Below are 26,677 nucleotides of genomic sequence, written 5' to 3'. Positions count from 1 at the left end.
ATCATCCTTCCAAATGTCCTCTTGAGGATGACTTGATGCTAGTTATCGCTGTCATCACTCATCAGCAAGTAAGACACTGCACAGAGGAGGAGACTCTTGAGTGGCTTGATCAATGATATTTGGGAGGGAGAAGAGGCTGAAATGAACGACTAAGTTTGGAGCTTTTATTTGTTCATGTTTAGCACGTCTCCCAATGCCCTAAGCAAATGGGTGATAGGAAATGTTATTTCCTGATTTAAAAATAAAAGAGTGGACCTGATGCACTCCCAGTACTCAGACCTTCCTCCCGTTAACCTGGTGTCACTGGAGGCTTGCTGAGATCTTTAGCTCTCCCAAACCCTCCGAAAACCCTACAGAAGCACCTCAAATTAACAGTCTAAGGAAAAACTGAGTCTGCCATGCATATGCAACTTTAAAATAAGTTCCTCAGCCTCCAGCCCGACCTCTGTTCTTATAGAGGCGTTTGGGGGCTGTCACCATCTTGCCACTGCCCTCCTGTGCAAGTCCCTGAGAAAGACCGCATTCTTTCCATGTCTGCCACAGAAATGTCCCAATACCTCTCCCTACACCGGGGACTGAGCCACCTTCTCCCCTTTCCTCTCAGTCCTTCTCTGGCACCAGGACCCCTATCGCTGGCTGGTTGCCTGCTCTCTTGTTGCTCCATTTGTTTATACTCCATTCTCCCTGCAGGAGGTGCTTAGAGGAGCAGAAGTTCTTTACCAGTGGTCCCTGTCCTGCCCCCAGGAGCTCTTCCAAACTTTTTGTGGCCTCCCAGCCCAGCCCTACCAAATCAGGATCCCTGGAAGTGGGAACACAGAATCTACATTTTTGGCAAGTATGGGTTATGTTCAAAAAAGAAAAATTGTTTAAATAAGGTAGATGTATTATCATAGCAAGCCACCCATGATACATAAACTGCCAAGTTAAGTTGCAGAGCACTATGTGGAACATAATCCTGTTTTTGTAAAAGCAGAAAATACATGTGTGTGTGATGTGATGTGTAAGAAGGGATTTAATCAAAGGAATCCTTGGACTTGGGGTTTTAGCCACTGTTTTCCTATTTCCCTCTGCCACTCACCTCCCAAATCTTTGATGCCCTGAAATTAGGTCCAGCCATGGAATCAAACAACTTACATTATGACTCCACCATTTAATAACAATGGAAAATTTGGCAAGTTACTTAATTATCTTAAGCTTCAGCTTTTCATCTGTGAAATGGAATAATACTATTCTATTCAATGGGATGGTTGTAAGGATAAATAAGATAATGTGCTCATGCCCAGTCTAATGTTAGGCCAATTATATTTTTAAAGGAAAAATTAGTGGCAGTTGAAGATAACTGTACTTGGGAATTTTTTCTTTCCTAAAAAAATATTTTTTATGGAATAGTATATATATAAATATAAAATATAATACATATTGAAAATATTTATATATTTATTCCATATACGTGCATAAAATGAGAAAACAGACAATTAAATCATTTTATTTTAGGGAGGACGAGCAAGACAGTGGTATTGGATTAAGAGATACAAACTACTATGTATAAAATAGATAAACAACAAGGATATAGTGTACAGTACAGGAAAATATAGGCATTAATTTGTAATAACTTTAATCGGAGTATAATCTATAAAAATATTAAACCACTATGCTTTACATACGAAACTAATATAATATTATAAATCAACTATATATACTTCAATGAAAATAAATAAATAATATAATAAAATGTTTTATTAATATTTCTAAAATAAACACATGCACAAATTGTTTGGTTGAAGAATGTCAGCCTATTAGGACGAGAGGGTTCAAAGCAGGCCAGGCTAAGCCCGAGACATTCCAACCCTGGCCACTGAGCCTGCCAACATGGGCCTTGCTGAGGGCACCGCTGGCTGCCACCTGCAGGCTTGGTCCCAGCCTGTGTACTTTAAGGCAAAAGCTGCAGGACTTTTGGCAGATTGAAGAATCATCCAAATATCCAATTACCTGCGCGAAATCTGTGTGGGAGGATTAGCAAGCTGATAAGTGAAACTCAGCTATGTTCTGAGAAATGCATTTGCAGGAACTCACGAAGGTGCTTGTCTTAAGGAATAGGAGATTTAGGAAGCGCAGGTTGGTCATCTTCAAGCATCTGACTGCTTGTCATGTAGGACGAGATTGACACTGACTAGCGAAACCAAGGGAAGAGCTAGGATTAGCGCGGGAAGCTGCTGCCTAGTGGTTAAGAGTAAGGGCTTCAGTCCTCTTGATTGTGATGATGCTTTCGCGGGTACACCCTTGACGGATTTTACACTGTAAATATGCTCAGTTTATTGTAATCCAATCACACCTCAGTAAAGTAGGGAAGCATAGGAGCCTTTATGTCTGGTGGCTTGGGCTCCATTACTACTGAAGCCCTTACCACCAGTGTGATCCAAAACAAACCCCTTAACCTCTAGTAAATCTCCTGTGGTTGATAAGAAGCTAGCTGAGATAATTCATATAAAGCACTGAGCACAGAGTCAATGTGGCAAACATTTGCTGTTATTATTGAATGTTCTGACTTCTGTGAAATTCTTAGCATTGGTAGGGGTAGTTTAATACAAGGGTGCCAGGCCTATGAGGGTGGTTTTAGAACCCTGGGTTTCCAGGGACATTTGAAAGGCCATCAGAGGGCACTGGAAAGACAGAGAATCCCAGCTAACCTTTGTCAGCCTCACTGTCTAACGTGGGCAGCCTCAGCCTTTTAAATGAGAGGAATTTAGAGTCAGATAGTCTTGGCATTGGGAGGGAACTTTAGAGATTAGCTGGTCTGATTCCAATCCAGAAGTTCCATTATGTACATGAGGTGTCTAGCCTTCCTCTCCTCCCTGCTCCCAGTGCCCCTGCACAGGACACCTTCTCCGTCAGCACTCTGCTGGCATCTGGCAGCCAGGAGCCCACATACTAAATTGCATTAAGTGGTCAGGTATTTGGAATAGGAGGTGGGAAACACATTCCCGTCCTGTGTCTTGTTCTCCCACTCTGATCTTGAACAAGTCACTTCACTGCTCTGAGCCTCACTTTCCTCACCTGTTAGACGAAACTGCTATTTGTCCCTTCCTTGAGATCTTGTCAAGCACTTAGCACTGCTCAGACGAGAGTTAAGTGCTCCGTGAAGGGCAAGGCACGAGACTGTGTGAGTGAGCACCATGGGGGGTAGCAGAGGTAAAAGCAGCACAGAACGGAGTGCCTGAGTCCTCCACTCACAAACCTATGTGGTTGCCGAAAGGATCAAGTCAGAGTGCTCCCCTCCCCTCCAGGAAACACACGTGAGTTTTCGACCATGGAGGCAACACACCCATCATCGTTCTCTTAACCTACTCGTTTTGCAACTCTCCTAAATTCCTGCTTCATTTATCGAAATGTAATATCTCAGGTTGCAAAGATTGCTTAATTTTGGATCTTCAGACTTTGCTTTAATTTTTTAACCCTTATGATAGAGCAAATGGTCTCCAGCTTATACCTTCTCCACAACTGAACATTCCATGTATCGGAACAGCAGCTGGCCTGACTCCCTCCCAAAGCACTGGTGACCCCACTTAGCCTGTATTCTCTCCCCAATAACCTGTAACTCCTGGGTGCATAGCCCCAAACCTGATCTTCTGGGGACTCCCAGCCCCAGGAAGACGTTAAGTCACAAAAGCCTTTCCTGTTTTTACCTCTAGTCCCACAATGTTACACGCACTATCCCAGCGTAAGCCCTGGTTACTCTTCCATCAGATGCAATGGTGACATTTGTCTCACCATTCCTTTCCATAACATTTCTCGCCCCTTTAACCCTACAAATTTAGCCTATTGCTAATTTCTTCAACCCCTCTTGCCCCAGATGTCATTCACAAAAGCTTAACATTGTGGTTCATGATATTTTCAATTACTACTCAAATATTTGATGACATGCTTATGTTAAGAATGAAAAGGAGTTTTCTAGAAGACTGCTTGTGAATTTTTATCAGGTAGAATGGATTTTCAGCAATCATACCTAACATTCATTGAATGCTTGCCATCTACCAAACACCGTTGTGAGTGGTTTAACTCCTCTGATCTCACTTTCCTGTCATCAACTCTATGAGGCAGATGCTTTTATTATCACCACTTTATTCCACTTCTAGAAATTGTTCCTAAGGGAGTAGTCTTGGCTATATTCAAAATGTACATATACAAAAATTTAATCACAGCATACTATGATAAACTGAACATATCCAATACGATGTAATAATATGCATCCACTAGATATCAAATTTTCAGGAATATTTGATAAGATGAAAAAGGAAATAAAATGTTAAGTGAAAAACAAGATGTAAATTTTTATATGCAACATGAGCCTGATATTATAGATGGATGCAGAGACAAAAAAAAAATAAAGAAGAAATATCTGAGAGTGAGTATCTGTACGTGAGAGAGTTCTTTATTTGCTTGTCTCTATTATCTAGTTTGCCACAATAAACATGCTTTAATGCCATAATCAGAAAAAGTAAATGTTATTAAAAACATGTTTTGCTACAGCATAATTTCTTCAAGTTCTACTTAACCTCTACTAGAGCCCAAGTCTCTTGCCCCATTGGGAGCTTTACAATGTCAATCTATATGCTAGAATTTAATATTATTTATTCCCAAAGATAAGGAGTTGGAAATGTAATGCAAGTTTATTCCAATTACATAGAAAAAATCCAAATAAAGACCCCGTGTGCCTCACTTGTGTCAGGAAAGTTATCCTCACTAAGGAGCCACCAAATCCTCCTGAATTGCCCTGAGGAATGAAAACTCAGTTACTATGCATTAGGCCTTCTCTTTTCCACCAGAACGCTTCCTTCTTCTAGGAGTTTTCATCTCATTGATGTTCTTTCTTTCCTCCTCGCCAGCTCCTGCCGTTCTGAATCCCATTGGCTCTGGTCCTGTTTGAAGCTTGCCCTGGTTCCTCCAGAGACACTCCCCTTCTTCTGATCTCGTGAGCCAGATCAGGATAGCCCACCCAAGGTCCCGGGTCCATGGTGGCGCCCTCAGTAAACTGGGGGCACCCGAAGCACCACCCATTTCCTCTGACTGCCAGAGAGCTTCAGCAAGCAATTCACTCCATTCTTTCTCTGGAGGAAAACAAAAGTAAAAGTAAGCATCTTTCACCCAGTTGCAGGGAGTAATGTACTCTCCTCTTCCACCTGAGCCATTATTTCTGGGCATATTGAAAGGAACATGGATTTGTAGTCACCTTGAATCCGGACGTGAGGACAGGCTCTACAATTAGCTAGGGGAGATTTGCATGGTTGCAAAGATTGCTTATCCATAAAGTAGGACTAATAACTTTACAGGGCAGTTTGGAAGCATAAAATTAGGCAAAATATGTACCTAAGTGAGCATAACCCTAGCACCCTGATCTTCCTTTCTAAGACCATTCTCCAATAAAAGGGACCAGGGCTCCTTGCAATAAATGGCTGATGCCAGGACTAGGGCAGCAAATATACATGATGAGCTTGAAGCCTCTTTTAGGGCCAGAAAGTCAAGCAGTGCTCAAAAACAAACAAAACGAAGACAAAAAGAACAATGATGGGGATGTATCAAAAGGGCACTAGAGCAACTGGAAGATCCCAACAGCCAAAACAGTCTGAGCAACAGAATTTTTAAATCGGACTTTTGGATTATAACCCAAAGTATAAAATAATGATCCACGAGTCCACACTGATATAAATAAAGGATAGGGTAAATAAATAAATAGCGGAGAAGAGGCAAATCTGCTAAGCAGAAGAATCCAAATAATGTGTGTAGATACTGCCCCTTCAAGGAGGATTCCATGGCTCCCCACTCCTTACATGTGGGCTGCTCACAGCAACTTCCTTCCAAAGAGCACAGCATGGGAAGGGGTCAAAAGAGCAACTTTGTGGTAGAGAACCCTGACAAACACTAGCTCAGCGAGGTGATCAAGCTCAATATCAACAGTCACCAATCATGCCTACCGTTTGTACCCTTAATAAGATGCGATGAGAACTGCACTTTACCTGTGTAATACTCTCCCCTTAAACTCATAAACCCATCTATTAAGAGAAAACACATTAGACAGATCCCCATTGAGGGATGATGTACAAAATACCCGCCCTGTACTCCTCAAAACTCCCTAGGTCATCAAAACAAAAACAGTTCAAGAAACTGTCACATCCAAGAGGAGCCTAAGAAGACAGACAACCCAGTGTAATGGGATATCGTGGGACAAATAAAGAACATTTGTTTAAAACTAAGAAAACTTGAATAAATTATAGACTTTATTTGCTAATAACGTGTCGATATTGGTTCATTAACTGTGATAAACGTCCCATATAATGCCAGATGTTAACAATAGGAGAAACTGGGTTTGGAATATATGGGAAGTCTCTATATTATTTTTACAATTTTCCTGCAAATCTAAAACTATTCTAAAATTAAAAGTTCATTCTTAAGAGGAAGTAATGTGAATACAGTGTGTTTTTTAGAGAAAGTAGAACAGCTTATTTTAAATATATAGCATCCCAGCCTCTATCACCTTGTGAAAATAATTGGAGCCACTTTGATGGCAATGTCAGGATTTAGATCTAAATTGACGGTATAAACTGGCTGGGGTTTTCAAAAAACAAAAACAACCCACCCCCCCCCCCGCCTTGGTTTAGTGGGATAACTCTGCCCTCTAGTGGCTTAATATTTAATCTACATGTTGTGTCAAAGGACAGCCTTCATGCTCCAGACAATTTTGAAGTTTCAAAGGCTAGACAAGAGTCAAGATACACTCAGAGCTTTGATCTACTGGACTGAATCCCACTTTGTTCATATACATAGAACTTGACCCTTCTGAATGGTCTCTGAAGAAAGGCACAGCCAGATGAAGGCACCAGCTGACGGGAATGTAAAAGGGCACAGCCAGACAGGAAGGCTGGCGGACAATGTAAACAGGAAGAGTTAAAAATATTTAAATACCTTCACCCAGTAATTTCACTTTTGTAGATTGTCCCCCAGAACATAATGCAAGTTAGAGGAAAAGATTTAATCTGTTAAAAGATATGTTACATACAACAGTAAAAAATTAGAAACTAAGTTTTGAACAGTCAGGGGATTGTGGAAGGAAGGAAAGAAAACCATACCCATATAATGGATTTATTATGCAGTCAACAGAGACATGCCTAAGAATACTTAATGATGTGATTAAACTGTTCATGATAGAATGTTTAGTAAAACTCTATAAACAATATGATCAAAACTTTAGGGAATAACATAGAGGACCATATACACATAAACACATGAACATCATACATATTTCTTAGGTCACAGTGTGCAGAAAATGTAACTTTTTTTTTCATATCTCCACTTGATTTTTGTTTTATTCCCTCATTTGTACTGATCGCAGGAAATGAATCTAGCTAAGTCACCCCAGAGTATTTCCAGGCACTTTATGTTTAAACAATTAATTAAGGATTTTCCCCTTCCCTCTTTCTTCCATTAGATTAGCATCTATGTTCCACGGATGTTGGTGTCACACAGAGGGTAGAAAGGCTGGTCGTTCACCAGCCTCTGGCCTTCACTGGCATAGGTTGAGCCATCGCTGGTCTCTGCTTATCCGGTCATTTGTGTTTACTGGGCTTGACTCTGTTGAGATGTCTGTGGCTCCACCAGGGGTTGTATCCCAGCCCTCTCTTAGTCCCTCTCCACACCTTTGGAGCAAATGAAACTCTAGGGCATTTTCCCAGGCCTCCTGGACCAAAGGCAACGTGGGGTGTGGTACCCTGCTAGGCTCTTGCCAATTTCTTCTCCAATACTGCTGTGGTCTGTTAGCACATAAGGCTTCTCTGTCCCCCTCAGGTTTCTCCGGAACCAGGATCCAGTTCTCTGCTTGAGGTCCCAGCCCCACCACTCTGAGATGTCTGTCATCCCACAAGGTATAGAAGTGTCTCTGGGACCTACACCAACCCTGAGCAATCACACCTCCCACATCTTTCCTTCCTCAGCCATGAAGTGATTCCTGAAATCCATGACAGGAAAACTGAATCCTACATTATTCATTCTTCCAAAGTCTATTATTTATAAAATAAAAATTAGCTCGTGTACGCAAAAGTCAGACTGTAAGACTTAGAAATCCTTTTTCTCTAAGTAAAGTATCTTCCGGAAATTTCAAGTCTATTTTGAAAACTTAAGTGCTGGTAATTGTCTCATTTCTTTCTCTTTGCTTTCCTATGGTAACCTTACACTGAGGGCACCTAGAAATGTCTTGCTGGTGATCGAACAATCAGAGGAAGGATGGGAGAAAAAAGGAATGAATATACGTCCACATACACAAACATACATACATGCACAGAAGCATTCATATTTATAAAAAGAATAGAGAAATCAACTCAACAAAAGGTTTTAGTGGTTGTCTATGCACTTCCCTCCACACATTATTTCTTAAATTTCTAGAAGAAACGTATTTCATATCATCAAAAAAAGAAAATTATATTAAAAAAAAATCAATGAACAAGTCTCTGACTCCTAGCATCATCACCCACAGTAAAGGAGAGAGAGGAGGGGACCCAGGCTTTCCGTTGGCCGCACCCAAAGCTCTCCTCCCCTCAGTCTCTGTTTTGTGGTCCGTGACACTACTGCCCACTTTCATCTTGAAGCCCTCTCTTTCCTCAGCGTTCAGAGCACCAAGCTTTCTTAGCTCTTTTCCTAGTTTTCTCATCCATCAAAAACCTGAACCTCAAGTCTGTGTCTGACGCTATAATGAGATGAGACATTCAGGGGTCCTGGGAGGGAAAGAGGGTGATTTGCATGACAGGTTAATGTCCAAATTTGTGGCCAGAGGCAGTACTATGGTCATAAGATGGATGCACATTTACCTGAATCCGACAGGCTCTGGGACCACTTTGACCAACGTGGCAGACATGACACTGAAGGGTCGGGCTTTACAAGACTGGCAGCTTCCACTTCTTCTGGAAGAGCCCTTTCTCTAGGAGTCCTGAGCCTCCACGTGAAAGCTGAACTAGTCTGAGAATACACATTCTGCTGTGAGGAGCCCGAGCCAACCATGTGGCATGCCATTTGGAGAGACATATGATGAAATGGTTGCTGTTTTAGGACACCAAGTTTCAGGGAGTTGTTATACTGCAATGGGTAATTAGAACACCCCAGTAAAAGGGGGTTAATACTATTGTAGCTATCTACGAGGAGCTGTAGTGAAAATTATCTTCACAAGTTCCAGAATTTCTATGGTGGAGGGGGCTATTTAGGAAAATACCTTGATAAGCCAATTAGGAGTAGAAGGTGAGACCCTAAGGGGATAAGATGGCACAGAGAAATAAAAAGATATAACTAAACAACTGGGAACTGAAAATGGACAAGACTCTGGAGGCAAAGAAGAGCAATAGAGAAGTACATAGAGATAAAGTAAGAGAAGTGGAGGAGGGGCAAGTAACGTGGCTGGAAGCTAGAACACAAGTTGCCGAAACAACCAAGAGACTTTAAAAGCATGAGCATCTAACACATTTGGTTTGGTTGCATATTCATGATGAAAATGTCTCCATTTCTCCAGAACTTTCATCAACTTTGCTACCAGTATTAGATACCTTTTGTTACATTAAAAATTTTGGGGGGGGGGTGGAAATTAAGGAAAATATCTGAGTACCACGCTGGGACAGACTCGGTGAGAACAGAGACAACAAGTGCCAATTCCTACACTGAATTAATTTAGGATAGTGATTCCCAACAGGGAGTGATTTTGCACCCCCTCCCACCCAGGGAACATTTAGCAATGTCTGAAGAAACTTTTGATTGTCATGCCTGGGGACAGGGCAGTTATGACATTCAGATTGGCACTGAGTGGGCAGAGACTGGGGATGCTGCCAGGAATTCCTACAATGTACAAGACAGCCACCCACAATAAAGAATTGTTCAGCCTGAAATGTCAATAGTCCCAACGCTGAGAAATCCTGATTTAGAGGACACTAAAGTTCTGAGTCAGATGTGTCTGTTAGAACCCGAGTCTTCCATGGAATTTATAGAGCTCTTGGAGAAAATGTTAGACTTTCTACAGTCCGTGGACAATAGTTTGAATCAATCTTATCTAAATGATCAGGACAAGGTTGTTCTAGTCAGCATCTGAGTTACGGCATCAAATAAGAAAATTGAAGTAGTCATGGTTCTTTTTGCAAGTGACAGAAACTAACTCTGGGAAAACTGAGCCAGGTAAGGACTGTATCAAGCAATAGTGGGCAGCTTACAGAATCTCTGCAAGGGCTGGAGAAGGTGGCCTGGAGGCTATGCAGAGAAGAACAGTCATCAGGGCACACTGCAGAGCTGGCCCACAGAGACAGTGGTGTCCCCATCACTGGCACAGAAACTGCTGGAAGGAAGGAAGGAAGTATGGATGTGCTAGCAACTATGATGGAATGGATGCTTCAAAAGAGGAAAGGAAAAAGAAACATAACATCAAAGAAGTTTATTTTAAAAGCATATAAATGTCTTTCAGCCTTAACATTAAAAAAGGAAAATCCAGCCATTTAGATTTAAGCTTTATTGATATATGCACCCCAATGTTCATAGCAGCACTATTTACAATAGCAAAGACATAGAAACAATCTAAATGTCCATCAGTAGAGGACTGGATAAGAAACTGTGGCATATTTGTGCAATGGAATACTACTCAGCCATAAAAAAGAATAAAGTAATGCAATTTGCAGCAACATGGATGGACCTGGAGATTATTATTCTAAATGAAGTAATCCAGAAAGAGAAATAAAAATAACATATAATATCACTCATATGTGGAATCTAAAAAAATAAAAAAGAAGATGTGAACTTACTTACAAAACAGAAACAGATTCACAGACATAGTAAACAATCTTATGGTTACTGGGGGGAAAGGGAGTGGGAAGGGATAAATTGGGAGTTCTAAATTTGTGAATAATAACTATTATATATAAAATAGATAAACAACAAGTTTCTTGTGTATAGCACAGGGAACCATATTCAATATCTTTTAGTAACCTATAATGAAAAAGAATATGAAAACGAATAAATGTATGTATATGCATGACTGAAACAGTATGCTGTATGCCAGAAATGACTGACACATTGTAAATTGACTATACTTCGATTAAAAAAAATCAATATTAGACTTAAGCTTCATTGCCATCTTTGACCTTGTAATCATAATCCAAGTCAGAACACATTTTGGATAATTACGATGTCTTCCTACCAGGCTCTCTGCTTTTAGTCTCCCACCTTTAACCAATCTTACGCCTCACCCCTCACGGTAAAGTAACCTCCATAGAGCACCATTTGGAGTATGGTGCTTCCCCACAAAGCTGTTACACATAAGAATTTTTGCCAAAAGACAAATATCCAAATATAACTTGACATCTTCAAAATACTCTGTGATCTGCTCTGAACCACTTTTCACTTTTCTCTTCCATTACTCTTTCAGGCAATAGTTTGGAAATTGAGCCCTAAATATACCACACATATCTGAATAACGTGTGACCTTGAGAAAGTTAACATATTTCTCTGAACTCATAAAAATAGAACATGGAAGTCACATTGTCCACCCTGCTCATAGATACGACCAGAGGAAATCACATAGTCTGCACTGCCCATGGGTAGACTAGACCATGGAAGGCCTGCTGTCTGCACTGCTCCTTGGCAGCACTGGAAGCCCTAAACCCAGCGTCCTGAGGTAATGGAAGGTAAGCACGAGAGCAGTCTTCTTCGTGTCTTTTTGGCTAATGCAGTGGGATTAATTTCCAAGGCCAAGCCTTTGTCAGACAGATTTCTAAGTTGCAACTTAGCATGTGGAAGCCTGCACCTCACAGTGACTTTTTTCCAGTGCTCTTAAAATAGCCAGGTCTTATCAATGGAAAAATCCTGCAAGTTGAAAGTACTTCAAGCTCTTTCATTCTGCATAGAATGTACAGTTTAATAGAATAGGTATGAATCTCAGATCGTAAACTCAGGTGTGTGATTAGTATTGCATTTCTTTAAATCAACTGAATTTTAATTCTGAGCCCTCGTTCAGTGGGTTTCTAAGAAATCCAACCACTGTCAATATGCTGGTTCTCCTTTTATGGAGAGTAAAATAAAATTAGTTTCCTCTCTCACTATGGAGAATAAAATAAAAGCGGGTCTCATGGTGTTTTAGAAACAGATGGACATAGGTTAAAAAGTAATCTAAAACTGTAAGTTCAATGGGAATATAGATAGCAGTACTTAAACAGAAGGAAACATCTCATGCTTAGAGAAAAATAACACTATTTCTGATGTTACTGCTATAGCTAATGCTTGTAAGGCAGAGACAGGCAGTGAGAACAACTGGCCGAGTTCTCCTCTGTAGTTCTCAGCTTTACTTGTGGTTGAGCTGGCCACGTGACTAGGTTCTGGCCAACAGAATGTGGGCAGAAATGATCTCTGACTGTACTGACCACCCATGTAGTAGTCACATTGTCAAGTCATTTCTATGATAGCCCTTCAAAACCAGACCAGACAATTCTTAGAGCTCAGCAGAGTAACCCTAAAGGGCATCTATTTCAGACGGCGTAGGCTTAACAGGGAAGCCTCAGGAGAGCCCTCCAGTGCACATCCGACTGTCACGTGAGAAAGAAATAATTCTGTACTGTGATTAAGTCTTTGACATTTGGGAGTTTATCTTCTTAGAGCAGCATATCCCATCCTTTCTTAACGAATACAATTATTAAGCGTTTACTGTGTACCAGGCATACTTTTAACGCTTCATATGTATTAGCTCATTTTGTAAGGAGACAGATCAGCCCGTATTACAATGTCAGGAAAACAGAATGATGCAGAAGTAAACCTAAAATGGTCATGGAGCCCCAGATTCACCGCACACATCCTTACAGGATCTCTTCCTCCATCTTTTCTGCTCGTCTAAATCTCACCCATCCCCAACAAAATGACAAACTAGGTAGAGTGAAGGAAGCAAAGAAAGAAGGGATTCTAATCTGAGTTCGTTTTAGGCAAATATGCATATCTAATCCTACCCGTGAAGGAACTTCTCGGGGGCTGTGCATTCCAGCGTCTCTCCTACCAGTATAAACTGGTAAATGAATCACTGTCAGTAGATCCATTTTGCCTTCTCTAAATGCAAGTGTCATTGCTGCTAAGGTGGTTCTCCAGACTGGGAGATAGTAGATCTCACTCTTCCGGTGCTGTTTGCAAACCAGATTAGGATTCTAGCAGTTGTAGGGGGCTGTTGCTTCAACTGTTCATCTTCCTAACACAAAGCTAAGACCACCTGAGGCATGAGGGAGCAAGGAGGCTGTCAACAGCTTACAATGATGAGCAGCAAGGATGTGACAGCTGGTCCCTCTGCAAGGCACACAGCTCCACCCACTCCTGCTGAGGAAGACTCCTGCAAGCTGGAAAGGCATTTGGTACAGGCGTTACAGGAATAGATTACGATGCAGGGTTACTTAAAGGCTGGACAGGCCTGGAATAGGGTAGAGGTAGACGATATGGTATTCGTCTAAAACAGAATCAAAGAAGAAATGTTTCAAAGCGTAGAGCAAAAATACCTCTAAGTAGGGGGTAGAATGCTCAGAACTGAGTGAGTGGAAAAAGGAGTATTCTGCAGGCTTTGGACATGACATTGGCCCCAAAGAGGAGACAGAATTATAAGCAGTCAGAGACAGGAAACTTCAAAACAAAGGGAAAAGCTAAATAGCACAAGTTTTCAGTGCATTTGTTTTCTTAAGTTTTTGGGTTACACTTTTTACAATAGAAGTTTTTGCCAAGTTCTTCCTGGGAGATGCCCAAGTTCCCTAACACTGCATTCTTCCTCTGTGGTTTCCTGGAGAAGGAAAGCAGCTAAGTGACACAAAACTGCACCATCATTGTTATTAAACTCTCCCCACCCCTCAGGAAAGCATGTTATAATCCACATCAACAAACATTTACAAATCATTTCTTAAGAATCCTGGTCTGGAGATACTGAAAAAGAGTAAAACTCAGCTCCGCTTTCAAGGTACCGTGGTCTGGCTAGAGAGACAGACACTCATGTAATAAGGTAAACAGTGTGACTGAGTACACACTGAGGACCAAGAAAAGGGGGGAAGTTCTGCTATAGGGCAGAACTCTAGCATAATCAAGTGGGCTTAAGAAAGATAGTTCTGGAGAAACAGAAAAGGATGTACTTCTAAAGAGAAAAACAGGCTCAGGAAGGCTTGATGAGAAGCTATTGGGAAAGTCAAGTATGAGGGGCCTGAGCTAAAGTGTAGCAATGGGGGTAGAGGTGATACATCATTTGAAAACATATTTCTGAGTACTTAAATCAATAGAAAACTAAATGCAAAAATGAGGGAGAGCAATCAGAGGTGACTGGGATTTCAAGCCACAGTGAATCAACAGTGCTAGTGACAGTTGTGGATATAGGGAAGCTAATTTCGAGTGGAGATGATAATTCTGGTTTGGGATTGGTGATTAATGCTGAGATATTATTGAGTTATTCAGGTGGAAAAAATCTATTATGCATTTAGAAATCAAGTCCTGGAATTCCAGAGGGAGGTAAAGCTTACAATACAGATTTGAGAGTTTTCTTTATAAAGGTGAAACTGAATCACATTAACCTTTGTGAAATTGTGCAAGAATTGAAATTGAAATCATTTGTAAATTATTAGATCCACATTATTTTATAATGTTTGTATTTTAAGACTAAAAGTATAACCTGCAGTGTGATAATGCAGGAAAAAAATATAAGGTAGAACACTTTCAAATAACATGATTGTTTACATTGAAAACCTTAAGAAATCAATAAAAAAATAAGCCACTGGACATAATGAGTTAAGAAGAATCTCAGAATACAAGGTCAATACAAAAAATGTTGTATTTCTGTATACTATGAATTGCTCTTGAATTCTTTCCTATGTGAAGCCAGAGACACTCACTTAGCAGGGTATGTCCCAGGGACTCACCGGAGACCTGGGACATGACCATCCTCTAGCACCCCATTCTCCTGCAACACCTCCAAGAGGCGAATCCAATTTTTTATGGAACAGATTCAGTAGGCTAAATTCTTAGAAGCAGAATTGCAAGACAAGGACTTTGTAAAATGTAAAGATAACTCATATATGAAAGGAGTTACCGTTATTAGGTTTCTCTTCTTTTCCCTAGAACAACAGGGAATTAACAGTAACAAAGGAATTTTTGCGTAACTCAATAAACCTGGAAAGAGCTACAGTTTGTACAGATCAGTATAGCAAATTCCTATTTGCTCCTGCCATTAAAACAGTCACCATAACAAATATAATAAAGAAAATTCCCAGAGTCCTTCATTTGGGAAGTTTACTACCAGTAACTAGATCTAGACTTGGTATTACTATGAATGGATGATACTGACTTATGATTCTGATGATTACAGGGAAAGAAATTTTCTTTGTGTGTAGCATGTGTAGGGATGGTACCCTTAAAATGAAGGGAGCACAAGGCAACTATAATTTTGGTCCTGGCTATGCCACTGATTGACTTCACTACCTTCCATAGGTTAGGTCCCCAGTTTCCACATAAAACATAAAATGTTAAGAGTTGGAAGGGGAAAAGGGTATTTAAAGTTATAGAACTGACTTTAAACTACTTAGGGAGATAATGAAGACAGAAGAGAAAGGGTCTAGGATCTCCAACCCTCCAACTGTTGAGAGGTTAGGCGGAGGAACCAACAAAGGAGACTGGGGGGGGGGGGGGGGGGTAACAGACTTGAAGAAAAAGGAGACTGCGATGTCCTGAAAGCCAGGAGAGGGAAGCCAATTAAAGAGAGTGCTGAACACCTAAAATTCTGAGCTGAATGCAGAGAAGTACAGTGATCACCGGCAATATGCAATTTTTGCAGAAGTTGACAGCAGCAATTTCAACAAATTAGTGAGATTAAAAGCCAGAGGAGAGCCGGTTAAAGAGTGAATGAACGAAATCATTTTTGATGACTTTATAAACTCCACAAGCTTATTCCAAACCCTTAGCCCATCTAATCTGAGCCCCACTCAGATCTAACCTTCAGAGATTCTAAAGCACTTAACCCGTCCATGACTCCTCCCCCAACTTCCCGTTCTGAGGATATTAAAGTGTTTTGTAAACAAAGACGCCGACAAAAGCGCTCAGGGGCGAAGGGTGGGGGGAAGTCGTGGGTTTTCATTACTCTGTTCTATTACTCTATTCCTACACTGTACGCATTTTGTATTCCCTACGCTCCTCCATACTCTCTCAATATCAAATTTTCTTAAATTGTTAGCCACCTAGTGAGAATTTATCAATCCAGACTTCATGCCCTTCAACCCGCCAATCCCAGCCCAACATCTCGACCCGTCCCCTCTCCAAGCCTTTAGCCTGAGAGGCTCGAATTCACCTTTCCGACCCGGAAACAAAGAGGGCGAGGCAGGGCGAGGCCCGGTGAGGGAAGCGAAAATACATTGGTCCTTCCAGAGGCTTTGAGCGCATGCGCGAGTCCTCCCCGGCCTATTTGTGCTGCCCGCCTAGGAAGGGTGGAGGGGCTGGTTTTCCTGACGGACCGAGTACGGGTGCCGGGCAGGCTCTCGCGGAAGTCCATTCGCCATTGGGAGGGCCGCAGAGGCTGCTGTGTGCCCTTGTTCCTGAGGGCCTCTTCCTGGGTCATTCGTGGAGCAGGAGCCGGACTGGGGCTGACACCGGGGCTCCCGCGTGGCCGCCTCGGCGCCTGTGTGACCTCGTCGCCGGTGAGATGTGGCGGCTACGCCGGGCCGCTGTGGCCTGGTAAGTGCGGGCTCTGACCTGGCCCTGTTATCTCTGGGGACTGCAGAGAATGGGGCTGTCCCCTCACTATCTTCAGAATGTGTAGGTAACTCTCAGGCTTGGCAGGGGGCGGTTGGAGGATTCGGGAATATTTTTGAGGATCCAGAGTGGCAGGAGGCCTGACTCGGCTTACCTGAGGTGCTGGCCCCAGTACTGACCCCTGTCCCTGTTTCTGTGCCACTGGAAGATTCTGGGCGCTTTTCAGTCTTGGCCTGTCTCTGTTGTCCTTTTGTGCCTGCCGCTTTCACCCTTCTGTCCTCGCTGTTATCTCTATCTCTGCTGGCTTCTTGTTTCTAACCCCTCCTTCCCCGGTCTCTGGCTCTATCCATGTGTCACCTTTTCCGCGTCTCTTAATTCTGTCTTTTTCTTTTACCTACATGCCAGGTTTACATTGCTTTTGCAGGTACCCGAGTTCTTCTCTCGGTGTAAGTGGGATTCTGCTTCATTCCTTAATCCGCTGAATGAACATGATTTGGAGTTTGATCGGGAGCAGTGACGCATACAGTGTCAGAGATAGTGATTAGAGATAACCTCTTAATAGCAGCTTTTTTCAGTGTTTGGGGAGGGAGACTTGATTTTTGGATGCGAGGTGGTGAATGTGGCACCACCTTTCTAATCACTGTGTTATTGTTGCCCAGGCCTGGCTTAATCCTAAACAGAAAAATCGTTTAAGTATTTACATTTCTATGGATTACTGTGTGCATTTTAATGAGTTTAAATTTGACTTTAATTAGCACACGTGTTCTTGTATTCTTAGACATCTTCAGGTTTAACTCATTGTTGCAGGCGTTTGGTTAGAAGTAACATGCATCAAGCAAGGTTGGAAAAACTTGGTTTTCCTGAATGAACTCAATCTCGAAACACCTGTCTTGGTTTTTTTTTTTTTTTTCCCCAGAATGTTTTAAGTAGTGCAACAAATAGTGTTCATAAGCAATGGAATCCATTTGTTGTATGAGTCTAAATTTAGAACTAAATGGCATACAATAGGTATCCTTTTAGTCAATTAGAATAATTGAGTAAGTTATTTCTAACCTCATGGAATTTTAGTTTCTGAGTAAATCCACAGCCCTCAGTACTGAAGTAAGTTATTTACAACTATTTCTAATTTCTAATATATTTACTGGAGAAATATATCTAAATGTCTTTAAGTAAGAAAAGACTTTGCAGAAAATAGAGTACTTCGTTGGAGCAATTAAGATACGCAAGACAAACTTTAAAAATTGAGTTTAAAAAAGGCTGCTCAATAACTGATTATTGTTTATTTAATTGGATGCTGTCAGCTAAATTGTTTCTAAAGATACTTTCGATTCCATAGTCATGGCTTAAAATGTCTTATGTTGATATCACAGTTTAGCTACCTGCAAAGTAAAGATGTGGAAGGTCAGAAGCCCCAAGATCCGGAGTTTGTCTTTTGATGTAGTTCCTATGCATGTTATGAAGGAGTATATTTAAATTCCTATTCTTTAACAGATAAACATTTTTTGACATAAATAGGTGCTCATAGATATGTAAGAAGACCGATGGCCACCATTTATTTAGGTGCAATAAATATTTTGTGTGAAATTGTTGAATACTTTAATTACATACTAAGAAATGGTATATAGGGTAAAAGAAGATGGTATATGGGTGAGAATAGATGCTTTCTGGGGTGGGGGTGGAGGAGCCTTATTTTGCATCACATTTGATTTTTAGTTTGGTCTAATACAGAAGTGTATTTTCAAAACCGTTTTCCGATATTGCTACATACTTGTCTAGCATTCTTTGTTCCTAATAAAAATTCTCAGGACAATTTAATGTGTGTGTGTTTGTGTGTGTGTAGGTATCCAGGTTTTCCCTTCATGGACACTTTTAGGATCTTGGCCTTATCTTAAATTTCTCAAGGCTTTATCTTAAATTTCTCAAGGCTTTATCCGACTACCCCCAACCTAGATCTGGCTTGGTACTCGGTGTGCCTTTCTGTTAAAAAGTCAATTCTGGAAAAATTTTTCTTACTTTGTTTTCTCCCACTCATTTTTTTTTCTGTTCTTTTTCTTTTCAAATGCATATTAGATGAATATTGGTCTTCTTAGATTGATCCTGTTACCCATGATTTCCAAAATATATATGCATATCATCTTAAAAAAAAGAATGCATGTTCCACAATGTGTGTATGCATATTTATTTTTAAATTATGTACATGTACCTTTGTACTAATTAATTATTTACCTTATAAATCTACCCTGACATATTTTTGAAGGATGAGATACAAGAAGTATTGTATTTAGAAGCTTTGGTACTTTCTTCCTTAATCCCAGTGGGTCATTTTGTGTAGCCCATGAAATGCATTTCACACACCGCCCCCACTTTGGATACCACTTCTCTGAGTCACTTAACTTCGCTTTCATGGTTTCCACCTTTTTTCTTTGTCTTCTAAGTTCTGGAGAATTTCCTTAGTTCGTTTTCTGGTATTGCTCTTCTTTTTTTTTTTTTCCAAAACAGCTTTAATTTCAATGAATTCTTTTTTAATATTTATTAAACTCTAAAAGATATGTTTAATTGTGTAAACTTTGTATTGTTCTTTGATTGCTATTTTTAGTGACAACCTGCTTTTATTACTTACCTGCTTTATCTTTTGGAAGCCTCCCAAGAATATTAATTAAAATTTCATATCTCTGCTTTTTTCAGGATTAATAGTATTGTTTATCTTTGACATCCTCTTAAGAGCTGCTAGTTTTCTGCAAGAGTCTGGTTATCTAATTATATTTAAACATGAAGGACTAATGATTGACTTAGATGCCTTGTGTGGGTTACCCTAAATGAGAAGGCTGACATAGCAAACCGTGTTTTAGGTGTATGATGTATCATCTAGCAGGCTTCATTTTAGAACTTTTAAAGAGTAGGCAGGCGATCTGATCGTGTTACATATGCCAGCATTGTTGGGGCCCGCTCTGGGAATCGCTCCCTGGCCCCCCTGCACACATATACACACACTCTGGAGCCTTAGCTCTTCCCTGCCAGGCTGCTCAGCCTGTGGGCAGGTGTTGCTGTTAGCACTCAGCTGCATTGCAATGGGGTGGAGGGTGACCCAGACAGCCTTTAATCTGATGGTGCTTCAAGAAATCTCAATTTCTTCTCTTCACTCACTTACCTGTATCTCAGGAGGATGCTGTTGGGAAAAATAGTCCCTCCTGAAGGAGCATTGATCTTTTAGAGCAACATCATGAATTGGAAGCTCTAGAAGTAATTCTTGACATTGCCTTTCCAAGCACTAGGATTTTGCTTTGAGTCAATTATCTCTTCCAGGGGACTAATGGAAGAGCATTTTTCATGTAGTTCCTGGCTTGGGCTGCCATACACACCCCCGTCCCTGCTCCCAGCGACAGCTATTGCTGCCATTGTGGAAATAGGAATTTTAGGGGCTTTGAAGTAAAAGAGGGAGAAAATAATGAAAAGCCAAAACATCTTAGAGATATGACCACTGAGACCTGGAGTTCATCTACTTGGATATTTATTTAGATTAACTCCTTTCTAAAATAAAAAAAATCATGTAACTTTTGATACTTAAAGGGCTATATTAGTGGAGGTTAGTGTGCTAATGTTGAAATGACATTTATTGAGCATTTACTCTATGGTCATTCCTAGGTTCTTTTTTCTTTCTTTCTTTTTTCTTTCTTTTTTTTTTTTTTTTGGGTTCTTCTCTCAATAACATGTTCATTCAGCAAATTTATTGAATGTCTGCTGTTTGTGAGGCATTGGGTTAGGCTTTAGAAATACGGTGGTAGGCAGAACAGACAGACAGGATCCTGGCCTTATGAAGATGGCAGCTTACTGGTAGAGACAAATTTTAATCCAATAATTATAATACTAATACAAATTTTTTAAGCACTGAAGGAAAAGTAAAGGGAGCAAAGAACTGTAGCAGGTGGACCTGAATTAGAATGAAAGTTCAGGAAGAGGAGGGAATGCATGAGGTGGAACTGATTGTGACAGGAGTTAACAGGGGTAGCAGGAATTAAGTAGGTAGAAGAGTTTATCCAAGTACGGTAGATATCAACGCCCTGAGGTGGGAAGGAGCATGGTACAGTTGAGGAACTAGATGACAGCTGGTCTGGAAGGAGCTTGGATATGGGTTGGAGTGAGGCAGGGACCAGCCTACATAGGGCTTTATAGACCAGGAGTTTGGATTTGATTCTAAATGCATGGGAGACAGTTCTGCAGGTGAGTGCCAGTGATGAGACTTTCATTTCAGAGGAATGCTCTGGTTGTGCTGTGGAGAACATATTGCTACAGACTGTTGTAGCAGCCCAGGTAAGGAATAGTGGTAGTGGAGATGGGAGACGTGGAAGATTTGAGATCTATAATGAAAGCAGAAATAACAGAACTTGACCATGAGGGAGTTATCAGGAATGATCCCTAACTTTGTGGCTTATGTAACTGGATGGATGTTCATGTCATTTCCTGAGCTAAGGAGTGCCAAGGGTCAGGGCTTCAGGAGGAAGGAGAAGGAGGGAGATCATGGTTTTGGACATCTTGAACTTGAGGTACTCTTTTGGTATCTTAAGTGCTGATGTTGAATAAGCAACTGGACACATGAACCTGGAATGTAACTATTTGTATTAGACATAAATTTGAGAGACATGGGTATGTAGATGGTCAGTGAGGAAACAGGCGAGGGTAAGATTGCCTGGGAAGAGTGTGTGTGCAGTGAGACGAGAAGTGCATTTAGATCTAAGCCAGTTGAACTCCCAACATTTACAAGGTAGTTGGGGAGGTAGTGACTGAAAAGGAGTAGCCAGTGAAGTAGAGTAAAACTAGAGTCTGCCCAAAGAAGAGGGAGTTCCAGCAGTGAGGAGCTGCCAGCATTGTCATACATTGCTGTGGGAGAGAAAACGAAAACTGAAAAAACAAATTCCCAGTAGAAGGCTTCGGGGCACTTGGTAAGAGCTGTTTCACTGAAGTGAGACAAGTGGAAATCAGGTTGGTGCGACTTTGAATAGAACAGAGAAGTGGACCTTTTTTTCTTTCTTTCTCTCTCCTTTAAGATGGCAAAGGCTTGATTGTGATCCCTGAAAAGGAAGGAGGAAAGAAAATTCTGAACAGAGTGATTTCCCCTTTAATGGGAGAAGGAGTAATTCCTGTAATCTAACAGGGATTGTGGGGCTAGTGGGGAGCTGGTAGAGGATGGATGTAGATGTGGTCAGTGGACAGCATGTTTCCTTCTTCTGATAGCTTCCATTTTCTTTGTGAAGTAGGGGCAGGGTTGTCTCCTGAGAGCTGAAGGAAGTTTGGGGGGATGTGGGAGGTTAGACGAGAGTGGAGAACACCTGCAATAGTCCTAGAAGAGAGTGAAAGAATGAATTGATGAAAGATGAGAAGCAAGATTGTCAGGCAGTCTTGAAGGCCTTGGTGAGATGCCTGTTCAGTTGGGTGTGGTTTTCTTCAGTAGTGCTTCATTCCCTTGGTACAGGCAGGGAGAAAAGTGATAAAATTCATTTAGGGTTTGTATTTTGACAAACAGGTGAAACAAGTCAGAGGGCAAAGGAGTCTATAGAGTATTTGTAAAAGAGTTATTTAAAATATGAACAGGAGAATTCTAAGGTGGGTAAGTGGGTAAATACCTAAGATGGACACTAACAGATAAGGAGAAGAGTGAAGTCTCTCAGTGACTTGGTTGTCCCAGTAGGATCAAAGATGCTTATAGTGAAAGGAGATATGGTTTAAGAAAAGACACTTGAATTTGCAATTATTGTCAGTGACTCTCTGATACAGCCATTAGCCCATTTTAACATTCTGAGGTTTTGATGAGTTCATAATTTGCCCTTGATCACATAGCTAGTAAGCAGTGAAGCTGTGACTGGAACCAAAGGTTATCTAACTCAAAAGACTAGGTGGGTATAGGGAAAGAACTAAAAGAAGTTTGAGCTAAATGTTACGGACCCGTGAGCTATTCCCCCAGTTGGTTCAGCCCTTGAGTTTTTGTATCTGTAAGTGGTGATGTTCATCTTCCCTGGTAAAACCTCATGGCTACTACTGCTCTTTCTGTGCCTCTTGTGTTTGCTCTGTCACTCTGGTATCCACCTTTCTCTTTCCTTGCTCCTTGCTGCCACCCCACTGTAGTCTCATATCTGGGCAGCTGAAATAAGGTCACTTTCTGTCTTCCTTTCTGATCTACTTTTACCTAACATTGTGTCTTTGTCATTTCGGGCTGCTATGACAAATCACCACGTACTGACTGGGTGGCTTAACCAACAAACATTATTTCTCACAGTTTTGGAGGCTAAGAAGTTTAAGATCAGAGTGCTGGCAGATTTGGTGTCTGATGAGGACTCACTTCATGGTTTGCAGATGGCCATCCTTCTCTCTGTGTCCTCACGTGGCAGAGAGAGTGGTAGAGTTCTAAGCTCTTTATCTCCTTATAAGGGCACCAGTCCCATCACGGGGGCTCCACCCCATGACCACATACAAACCACTAAATTACCTCTGGGTGGCCTCACCTCTAAATACTGTCATGTTGGGGAGTAGACTTCCACACATTAATTATTTGGGGGGAGTAGGGGGTCACAAGTACTCAGTCTATAGCACATTGCCTTTAATATTTTCTTTCATTACTGTTTAATTAATTTTATTCTACTCAGAAACTCTCAGTGGCTCCCTATTGCCTACAAAGTAAAGCTGAAGCTCAACCTGATGTTCCATGTCTCCATAGTGAGCTTTTAGACTCCTCTCCCATTTCCCCTCCCATAGCGAGCCTTCTCAGGCAGCTCATTGGGCCTCTTCCCATTTCATTGTTTCAGTTCCAAATCCCTCTCCCTATCTGAAATGCCTTTTCCTATTTTTGACCCTTCAGTTCCCACCTAACTTAAGATTTACTTTTTCTTGGAAATTTGCGCTGACTACCTCATCCCCCAGGGATCGCTTTTATTCCTGTAAATCCTTGTACCATTTAACTGTCTCTACTGCTCCCTTGACATGGAGGCATTTGTTGTTTTACTAATTTTTATGTGTGTATAGTTGCTGGGATGGAGCCCATTTAAAGCTAAAATGAGGACTTTTGCTCTTTATGTAGGCTGAGTTTGAGGCCATGAGAATTTAATTTCTTGATTAATAAAATTCTACTTATTTTTATAAGATGCGGGAAATTATGATTTATCTTGGAAGCAGAGCTTAAAAAAAAAGTTTGGGATGTTTACCAAGTTGTAAAAAGAAGATAAATGTATTTGTGATCAGAAGTAACCTTTACCTGTAGAGTTACAAATCAGCTGTGTGCCTAAACTGGCAATGTGTATTTTCTCCTACAATTAAATCCTATTTCCCTCAGGTTTCCTGAGTTAGAAGGTTCCTACAGAGCCTTGAATCAGAGCCAGGTCCAGTGTCATCCCCCAGGGTTCCAGAGGAGGTGGCAGGTGCTCACAGTGCCACCTCATCCTTTTACCTGGGGCCACACCTGGTTTTTGTGTCTACTGCTTCCCAGATCTTATCCACTGGCATCTGTCATGGAAAGAATCTGGGCTCTATTGGCAGACTAACGTGAGGTTCCATCCCTCTTTCACTGTTCACTTGTCATTTTGCCTTAGGCAAGACACAGTTTAAAAAGGCAAATTGGTAAAATAAGGATACTTACCTTACTGGGGCTTTTTGAGAGTTAACAGTAGCATTTGTGTAAACATCTAGCATATTGCCTGGCACTTAGATACTCCCTCTCCCCTACTGTCTTTCTTTACAGCATTGTTTCTGTGTTCCTTGATTCCTTTTTCTTAAGATATTTCTATTCCCCTGTGATTAAAGGAATTAATAGTTTAAAACTCTTTAGAATGGGGCCTGGCCCACAGTAAGCATTGTGACTATGTGTTGAATAAGATAATCAGGTTATGGTTGTTGGTAGGAGGCTTTCATTCTCTGCCAGGAAGGACAAGAGGGAAGAGCTTAGACAGTAACATGTATATTTAGATTCTTTTCTCTTTGGAATGTTTTCTTTTTCCTTTTTCTGGGGAACCAGGTACCTGAGGTATCAGTGATTTTTCCATAATTTCCATCCCTCAGCTGTCTCAGGATTGTGAGACTTAGATGAGAGGGCAAAGAATAGCTGTTCTAAGCTGTTGGAATTTTTGTACTTGAAAGCAAAAGTTTGCTTATTTCCTTTGAATTATTTCCCTGTCTGATCTTTCTTCCACACCCATTTTTCTTTCAGTGAGGTCTGCCAGTCCTTAGTGAAACACAGCTCTGGAATACAAGGAAACTTACCACTACAAAAACTGCATCTGGTTTCACGAAGTATTTATCATTCGCATCATACTACCTTAAAGCTTCAAAGACCCCAATTCAGGACATCATTTCAGCAGTTCTCCTCTCTAACTAACCTTCCTTTACGTAAATTGAAACTTTCTCCAATTAAATATGGCTACCAGCCCCACAGGAATTTTTGGCCAGCGAGAGTAGCTGCAAGACTCTTAAAACTTCGATATCTCATACTAGGATCTGCCGTTGGGGGTGGTTATACAGCCAAAAAGGTGAGTTTAAGTTTCCTATTGCTTTTCCAATTATTCCAGCATGATTATTTTACGGTTTCATAGCGTATATCATTTTCCTTTAGTGCAGTAGAATACAATTAGATGTTTTCTGAGTGTCTACCGTGTGCTGAATTGTTTTACTGGTGCTAATAGGAAAATGCTCTCTGACTGTTACTTACTATAGGAGATGCTAATGGCCTAGCGGAAGGAGCTCTGAGCTGGGAGTAAGCACACTTAGGTTTGAGTTTTGGTTTTGCCATTTAGTAGCACAGGCAGGGAAGTAAGTGGCATGTTCATGCAACCACTTCTTGGCAGCTCTGGGACCAGAGGCAAGATGTCCTGACCCCTGGTTTGTCTTGCTTCTATTCCTCAGTGTTTAAAGCCAAATCATGAAACCTGTTTGAAACAGGAATATATTTTGAATTTTTACACTGTCTATATTTAGTAAAGCAACATTTACATGTTTTATGTGGTTGTCTGCTAATTTATTTTTAGAAGAGCTGAGGCCACTTTGTTCTAAAAATTTTGAACATAATACATCACTCTTAGTAGATTAGTGTGTTTTAACTAAAGAAATTTAAGTACTTTTTCTTTGTATTTTGTGTGGTATTCAGAGCATTTGATTAACATGCTTTTTTATCTTTTAGACTTTTGATCAGTGGAAAGATATGTTACCTGACCTTAATGACTATAAATGGATCGTGCCTGACATTGTGTGGGAGATTGATGAATATATAGATTTAGGTTTGTATCAACATTAAAATACTTTTATTCGTCTTATCTTTAGAAAAGAGAGAGTTTCTTAACTCATAAGTTCAAGGTGTAGCAGTTTTATTTTAATGATAAAATTAATAGAGAAAAAATTGGTAAGAAAAAAAATTATCCCTTAGTTCATCACTTTAACACAGCTGCCATTATCCTTAAGAAACAGTTTCTTTTCATTGTACCTATTTTGTGTATGTGGTTATTATTTTCGTTTCCTTTTTAAAAAGTATATAGTCATAGTGAACACACACTTTGCTCTCTTTTCTTTTGCTACCTTCCACATTTGTCAGCATTTTCCATACTGCCAAGCCACCTTCTTGAACATCATTTTCAGTGTTGTATGTTACGCAGAACAGATGTACTGTGCCCTACCTAATTAACCCTCTTTGACTGGATATCTTAGTTATCTGTACTTCTTGTAACCGGATTCCTTACAAGACTGCTGGTGTCCAGAGTAACTTCTCCTGTTAGTCAGCCATTGTTCCCCTTTTCTAATAACAGAAGAGAAAAAAGTATATTTGATAGTTGTGATTGCCAGTAAGTCATGGTGATCTTTTAAAAAAAATTTTTTTTTTCCTGATGAAATGATTTTCGTCAAGTCTTTTATTTAGGCTTTGTGTTGGCTTTTTTAGATTTTAGCTTAGGTGTAT

At 40.7% G+C, this 26,677-nt stretch overlaps 1 protein-coding gene and 1 long non-coding RNA gene across 5 annotated transcripts in view; one reads left to right on the top strand and one right to left on the bottom strand.

Moving 5' to 3' along the window:
- Positions 1–4,407: 4,407 nt before the first annotated feature.
- Positions 4,408–16,460, bottom strand: LOC141577941 (uncharacterized). The gene is made up of 2 exons (XR_012507595.1): positions 16,355–16,460; positions 4,408–5,105 (listed from the first exon to the last, which is right to left on the bottom strand). It is a non-coding gene; the product is annotated as an uncharacterized LOC141577941 (long non-coding RNA).
- A 50-nt stretch (positions 16,461–16,510) lies between these two features.
- OPA1 (OPA1 mitochondrial dynamin like GTPase) overlaps positions 16,511–26,677 on the top strand; it is an 83,444-nt gene continuing 73,277 nt past the window's right edge. For 3 of the 4 annotated variants that reach the window (XM_074365817.1, XM_074365819.1, XM_010959268.3), the window contains exons 1-3: positions 16,511–16,737; positions 24,944–25,262; positions 25,910–26,006. In XM_074365817.1, the coding sequence (XP_074221918.1) occupies positions 16,706–16,737; positions 24,944–25,262; positions 25,910–26,006 (448 nt within the window). In that variant the 5' untranslated portion in view covers positions 16,511–16,705. The remainder of the gene's footprint in view (positions 16,738–24,943; positions 25,263–25,909; positions 26,007–26,677) is intronic. The other variant, XM_074365820.1, reaches the window with a different exon arrangement.

The sequence above is a fragment of the Camelus bactrianus genome, chromosome 1, assembly GCF_048773025.1.
Source record: "Camelus bactrianus isolate YW-2024 breed Bactrian camel chromosome 1, ASM4877302v1, whole genome shotgun sequence".
Classification (NCBI taxonomy): Eukaryota; Metazoa; Chordata; class Mammalia; order Artiodactyla; family Camelidae; genus Camelus; species Camelus bactrianus.
Note: the sequence above shows the minus strand (reverse complement) of the source record. Positions and strands in the feature narration are given on the sequence as shown.